At 50.2% G+C, this 7,057-nt stretch overlaps 2 protein-coding genes across 2 annotated transcripts; one reads left to right on the top strand and one right to left on the bottom strand.

Annotated features, from left to right (window-relative positions):
• Positions 1 to 26: 26 nt before the first annotated feature.
• Positions 27 to 1,141, top strand: LOC125527825 (UDP-glycosyltransferase 90A1-like; the record flags this gene model as incomplete). The annotated part of the gene is given in 1 exon segment (XM_048692334.1): positions 27 to 1,141. A coding segment is annotated over 1 exon segment (1,031 nt), but the record flags the coding sequence as incomplete, so codon positions are not given.
• A 4,078-nt stretch (positions 1,142 to 5,219) lies between these two features.
• LOC125527826 (E3 ubiquitin-protein ligase ATL23-like) lies at positions 5,220 to 5,967 on the bottom strand. The gene has a single exon (XM_048692335.1). The coding sequence runs from the start codon at positions 5,876 to 5,878 to the stop codon at positions 5,336 to 5,338; it is 543 nt and encodes a 180-aa protein (XP_048548292.1). The 5' UTR covers positions 5,879 to 5,967; the 3' UTR covers positions 5,220 to 5,335.
• Positions 5,968 to 7,057: the final 1,090 nt, after the last annotated feature.

The following is a 7,057-nucleotide window of genomic DNA, read 5'->3' as shown; positions in this document are numbered from 1 at the left end:
CGGTCTCCCCCGGTGGCCCAGGGAGCTCGCCGACGAGCTCGGCATGCCGCGGCTTGTCCCCCTCGGCTTCGGCGGCTTCGCCACGTACGTCAGCCGGGCAGTCACGACACACAGGCCGCACGCACGCGTGAGCTCGCCGTCCGAGCGGTTCCCGGTCCACGGTGTGCCGGACCTCCGCCTCACGAAGCCCCCCCCCACCCCGCCGTTCGACGACCCGGAGCCTTCCGGCCCGCACTGGGACTTAATTTGCAAGAACCGCATCAGCATGTACTCCAGCCGGGGCATCATCGTCAATTCCTTCCACGAGCTGGAGTCGATCTACATCGACCTGTGGAACCGGGAGTTCGACGTCAAGATGTGGCCCATCGGACCGCTCTGTCTTGCGGCCTCCGAACCGGCAGTCCAGACCAAGGACGACCATGAGATCTCAGAGTGGCTGGACTCGAGGCTTGCCATGGGTCGGCCGGTTCTCTACGTCGCGTTCGGCTCGCAGGCCGAGCTGAGCCGGGCACAGCTGGAAGAGATCGCCGTCGGGTTGGACAGCTCCGGTGTGGACTTCCTATGGGTGGTCCGGTCCAAATGGCTCAATCCAGATGACCGGTTTAATCAGAGGTTCGGAGACAGGGGCAAGGTGGTGGAAGGTTTCATTAACCAGCTCGGAGTTCTGGGTCACAAATCAGTGAAAGGATTTTTCACCCACTGCGGATGGAACTCGGTGCTGGAGAGCATCACCATGGGCGTGCCAATACTGGCGTTCCCAATGGCGGCCGAGCAGAAGCTCAATGCCAAATTCGTCGTGGACGTGATCCATGTGGGGCTCCGAGTTCGGCCGAAGGAAGACGCCAGCAAGGGAGGTAGTGGGTTGGTTATGGGTGGAGACGTGCAGGCGTTGGCAAGGGAACTGATCTTGGGAGAGGAAGGGAAACGCGCCGCTGCTAGAGCTGGTGAGCTCTCCATGTCTTCTAGAAAGACCATGGACATAGGTGGGTCCTCGTTTGAAAACTTGGCGCGGATGGTTCAGGAGGTCAGTGAGACCCATGCCAATAATGGTGAGTAAATATAATCGTTGCTATGTGGTTGATGCCGGCTAGTCGTGCAGGCTTAGTATGAAACTCATAATTGAGGTCGATGTTTGTTTGGAGCTTTGTACTCATAGACGCCGGCGTGCCGGCCCAAATTTGAACCGGTCAGCCATGCAACGTCCGGTCTCCTATTTCCACCCGTCTGATCCCGTCGTCCCATCATAGCAGGTCGTTTTCTTCCCCCATCTTAGATCACGCGACAGTGGGTCGTTTTCCTCCCCTCCACGTCTCAAATCCAGCCACCAGACACGCATGGGGTCGTGGCTGCACCCACCCCACGCTGATAATAGCTTGCCGCCCTGGTCGCCGGCCTCGCCGTTGTCGTCTCATGTCTTTCTCGCCGATCCACACATGCAATAATTTTCGCCCGCGGTTGCAGCTCCCTCACTAGTGATGGCAGCTCCGATAACGCCGGTCACCAGTCGCAGCACCCCGGCGACGAGCTCGCAAGGGGTACTATCCTTCGGGTTTACTCGTGTCAACAAAAATGTCCACCGGTAGTAGCAAAAAAATGTGCAGGTTCCAGCAAAAATAGCTCGCCGGTGCCGCCACCCGTCGCCACTGTAGCAAAAACAATCAACGGTTGTAGCTTGTGTCATTGCCAGTTGCAGCAACAAAAACTTTACACCACCCCCACGTCGGCCCAGCACCACTCCGGCGGCGGGCAGGGGTAGCAAAATTCCTCGTTGGTTGTAGCAAAATTATCCGCCGGTGGTAGCTTTTCCCGCTACCGTTCGTAGCAAAAAACGCAGCACCGTCGTCATCGCCATAAACTTCGTCGTCATCGTCGTTGCAGCATATATCGTCATTGGTGTGAGCTTTTATGTTGCCAGTTGTAGCAAAAATCGTGCACCGTTTTTTCGCCGCCACAACGTCACCCTTGTCGGTTGCAGTATATCTCGTCGTCGGTGGTAGCTTTTCTGTTGCCAGTTGTAGCAAAAATCAAGCATCGTTGTCGCCACCATAACCTCGTCGTTGGTTGTGACATATCCACTTGCCGGTTGTAGCACGGCCGGGCACCGGTTGTAACGCGTGCCAGTGGCGTAGTAGCACGGCCTGGTGCCCCGGGGAGAGGCCGTTGGAGCTGGAGATGGTGCGCTGGGAGAATAGTCAGAGTTGTGTATAAGGGGTGGCCGTGCGCGTGAGGAAATTGCTGGCCGTGGGGTAGATGATGACCTCACTAGCGATATTGGGCTGCCGGCGGCAACCTCGCCGGCGTGATGTGGGTTGCGGCAGCGAGAACGGGGGAGATGCATGCGACGCTGGGAAAAAAAATGAGTGGACAATGAGAAGGATAAGGTCCGGCTGGCTCATCTTGCATGGGACCCACAAAGCAGGAGCACGTGGGAGCTTGCGAGTGGCCGAAGCTTTGACCGGCGCGTCAAAAGTTTACCTAATTCAAATGGTGCTCAGGCTTATTTACACTTTGTGAATAGTAAATTAAAAAGAATAGTAAAATTATTTTAAAAGGGCCCATCTATGTCACCTCTAGATCTAAGATAATATCTCAATTTAGTTTTGTCACCCCTTATTCTTTTCATTGTTTGTCCTATTCTTTGATTTTAATTTGTTAAAGCCCAAAACTAAAAACCAGCTCGCCACACGTCCGCCTGGGTGGCCGGCCTATACGTAAATCTGGTCGCTAGCTCCCCTCAAAAAAAGAGAAAAAACTAGTGGCTAGCTATCGTACAAAAAAATCTGAACGCTAGCTTTTTCTGAAAAAAAAAACTGACTGTTACTCCTAACTTCGATTTCTTAGCTTTTGCTTCTGACCCTTGTACATTTACAAGTACGTCTCTCTCATCGCTAGCTTCTAGGCTACCAACAGTTGTTTTTTGCCTTTTGGTTTTTGCAGTTTTCACTCTTATATTTTATAATTAATTTTCAGTAAGGAACATAGTTTGATCGAAACATATTTCAAAAAACATGTTCACGAATTTACATAATTTTCTTCAAATTATAAAAAATGTTAACGAATACCAAATATGTTTTAACATACAGTGAACAATCATTTAATGCATGATGATCATTTTGTGAATACACATTATTGTTTAGCAATATACATTGAACATTTTTTTAATATAAAGTGAGCTTTTTTATATATGATGAACTTTCTTAATTATGCACAATGAACATTTCTTTAAATACACTAAATTATTTTAGAACATGTACTAAAAAAATTATCGTGCATTCAAAAAATATTCATGGATTAGAAAAAATATTCATGACTCAAAATTTGTTCGTAGATTCAGAAAAATATGTTAATAAATTTCAAAAATATTCATGATTTGAAAAAAGTACGTAATTTGAAAAAGGTTCAAGAATTCTAAAAAAATACTCGTAGAAAGGAATGGAAAAGTAGAAAAAACAAAAAAGAATGGAAAGCGAACAGGAAAAAACAAAAAATGAGAAAACCAAATAGAGAAAATAGATAAATGATAAGAGAACAAAAAAATGAACACATTTTGAATTTTTTTTAAAAAAAATTGGTAAACACCAACAATGTTAGAAAAATGAATAAATTTACAAATTTTGGAACATTTGTTGAAACTTTGCCAGGCCTGTGGTCGACGCATCCACGGTGCCAGACAACGCCACCTCCCTACGCATGTCCATCATCATGCATCCGTCGCCGAGACCCTACAGCGCCACGCCGCTGAGACTCCATGTCGTCGATGCGTCACAAGGAAATCGCTCCACCGCAGAAGCCGTCCACTAGTCCCTCAAGCCTATGCACACCTCCAAGTACACCCCCAAGGTGGGTAAGGCACAAGAGTGCCGCCATCATCCGATCGAATGATCTAGGGTTTTCCTCGAAGGTAGCGGATAGGGGTCTAGAGCTTCTCCACGGCGATGCCTTCAAGAAAGGGACGATGCAGAAGAAAGCCGCCATCGTCGGCCGTGGCAACGAGCCGAGAATAGGGTTTTCACCCGGATCCGCTTGAGGAACCTCCATCTAGCCTCGTGTGCATGGGACCACCACTGTTCTCCACCGCCGCACAACGAGAAAGCTGGACCGGGTAGATCAGATATGACCGGAGACTAGATCATGCATGCAGCCGATCCGTCAGGACCCGACCGGCCGCCACGATGGGGCGGCCAACTAGCTCAGATGCAATACCAGGTTGCCATCTTGAAGGCTGAGCCCCACCTCAAGCGCTTGTCGTCCAAGGCCGGCTTGGCCGAAATGGGTTTTCACCCGGATTTGCTTGAGGAACCTCCCATCCAGCCTCGTGTGCATGGGACCACCACTGTTCTCCACTGTCGCGTAGCGAGCAAGCCGCACCAGCTAGATCAGATCTGACCGGAGGCTAGATCACGCATGCAACCGATCCGTCCACCGGTTCCTCCATGCCGCCGCCGGAGGTCAGATCCATCGCCGTAGAGCCATCTCACGACGGGACCTCAAGCGCTTGTCGTCCAAGGCCGGCTCGGCACGCAGGCCTGCGACCCCCCACATCGCGAGGGATCAATCCCGTCGTCGCCGCCCGTCGGGGGTACTTCGCCCGCTAGCCTCATCTGGGGGTTACGATGGAAGGGGGGCGAGGCAGTGGTGGGTAGGGTTCGCCCGAGTCACCCTCCGTGCAACGCGGGCTAGTATAAATGAACTTATGGAGACAAAGTTATATACGAAGGCCGAGCTTCCTAAGTGAAGATCTTATTGATAGGTAGGTGCAGCCAATTAGTGCCATTTGTAACAAATGGACTTCAAGTCAAGACATGCACGTTTGGCTCTCGGGTGTAATTACACCCGATATTTTTTAATTTTTTTTAGTAATTTGTAAGAAGGTCAGAAAAATCCGAAACTTTTTGCAAACAAAGTAGATTTATTATTGCACTCGTGTAAACCGCTTGCGAAGAAATGCTTAATGTAGACGTAAAGAAACAAATTTGTCATTGTATACGAGAGTACTATTCATGCTATATTTGTCAGAGAATATTTCGTTACAGAATATTTTTATACGACAGAAACGACAGCTCAAGTTTGTTGGGAAAAAGATTTGGAATGTTTTGATTATTTTTCTGATTTTGAAAAATAAAATCAGTTATCAGGTGTAATTACCACCATGTTCCAAAGGTATTTTCCCTTCAATTATGTGGTACTACAATTTTAAGGATGTCGAAGCAAGATATGTTTACAAAATCGTGCCTCATTGATCAAATACAAATGTTCCATTCGAAAGGATTGACTATACACACTGCAAAATGCGGAAGAGCTTAATTACTGCTCGCACAAACAACACGAATTAATCTTAGTGTAGCACGGTGACGGCATGAGGGCCCCAGCTATACCGTTGCAGCCTTTCGACGACGACCCCCAGCGCGGCGGGGTTTGTCCTCTCCGCCATCTCCACCGCCGGAGCCGGCGCCTCTCCCTCTCCAGCCACCTCCGCCTCGGCCGTGGGCCGGTCAACCACGTCGGCGCGGCACACGGGGCAGCACTGGCTCTTCTTCAGCCACGAGTCCACGCACGGCGCGTGGAAGCTGTGCTCGCACCTCGGGAGACGCCTGCAGCGGTCGCCGGACTCGAACGCTTCCAGGCACACGGCGCAGTCCCCGCCGCCTCCGACGGCGGCTTTGAAGTCGTGGCACGGCAGCGTTTCGATCTCCTCGGAAGACAGGCCCTTGCCTTTGCCTCCGCAGGCGTCGTCCACGGCACGCTCCAGGTCGGCGCCGGGGGCCTGGGCAGCGCCCCGCCGCAGAGCCCAGAGGATCACGAGGACGTGGACGACGAGCATCAGCGTCACGCCCGCCGCCAGGGCGGCGACGGAGAGCGCAGTGGAAGCGGTGACCATCCTAGCTAGTTGCGGGTGACTGCTGACTAGAGAGGCGCTAGCATAGCAGCTCGTGCGAGCTAGTAATACGCTTTCATGCGTCTTTGGGAGTTTTCGACCGTGCATGTATGGGTCTTGTTACATCCGTTCTTCGGCTTTGGATACGGAGATGTGGTATATTATGCTCAAGTTTTAGGAGAAAACAAGGAGGAACAGACAATTTTACCACCAGATCATCACCATGTAAGTATGTACGTAATGAGCAGCTAATTAAGCAAGGTGTTGGATAAGAGCTGCCAGTTGCTGAATGGCTGATAAGTTCAAGGAAGAGAACGACCGGAACAAGTTATTGCTTAAGTCTATTGCGCATTTCTTAATATTATAAGTTGATGAGCTTACCTAGGATTAGCCTAATTCTTGTTTTGTGACTCATGCGCAGATTTAATTTTATCCTCTCTCAGTATCAACATATAAGACGTTTTGACACTGATGAAAATACAAGACGTTCTTAGGACATGTACAATAGTGCTATCTTAGAAATGCCACGTAGGATAAATGATGAGGTGGAGGAGAGAGAACTCATAAGAGAAGGCTTGTCTTCTCTTATTTAAGATAAGACAAAAGATGATTTCTTAGCACTATATGTCTCACCATATTTTTAGAAATTGCTAGTTATTGAAGATAAGGCTAAGAGATGACCCATTGTAGACATTTTTCTTTGTCATCTATAAATTACATGCAAAACTTAAGATAAGACTATCTTATCAACCATTGTACATGTCTTTATTGTCGGAGTAAATGACCACGGGTAGCCTAGCCGGCTCCCCCTGGCCCTTCTGAAAAAATTATGAACCAACCCGGCCCTCAAGAATCCAAGACGTAGGGCCGCCTTCCCCTTGCCGGCTGTCTCCCAGGCCGACTATCGGAGGGCGGCCCGACTTTAGCCCTCATGGAGAAAGCCGTGGGAGGGCCGGCTCCAAGAAGCCGACCGCGAGAAGGCCGACTCCAAGAAACCGGCTCCCACAAAGCGGTCAAGATCGTACCCTCGAAGTCTGCATCCACGTAACGGCGATGTGACGGGGCGTGGCTACAGTAAAGCCTGCCACCCCCGAATCCCGGTGCACGCCTGGCACAGTGCGCCGTACGGGTGGCTATGACCCGTCCGACGCGGCACTGTTGCCATGTTGACCCTGATGTCAT

The sequence above is a fragment of the Triticum urartu genome, unplaced genomic scaffold (assembly GCF_003073215.2).
Source record: "Triticum urartu cultivar G1812 unplaced genomic scaffold, Tu2.1 TuUngrouped_contig_4438, whole genome shotgun sequence".
In the NCBI taxonomy this organism is placed as follows: Eukaryota; Viridiplantae; Streptophyta; class Magnoliopsida; order Poales; family Poaceae; genus Triticum; species Triticum urartu.
This window is presented reverse-complemented; position numbering and strand designations above follow the sequence as displayed.

Excerpts from the sequence above, each read along its gene's own strand:
- LOC125527826 (XM_048692335.1), bottom strand. The coding sequence starts at position 5,878 with ATGGTCACCGCTTCCACTGCGCTCTCCGTCGCCGCCCTGGCGGCGGGC.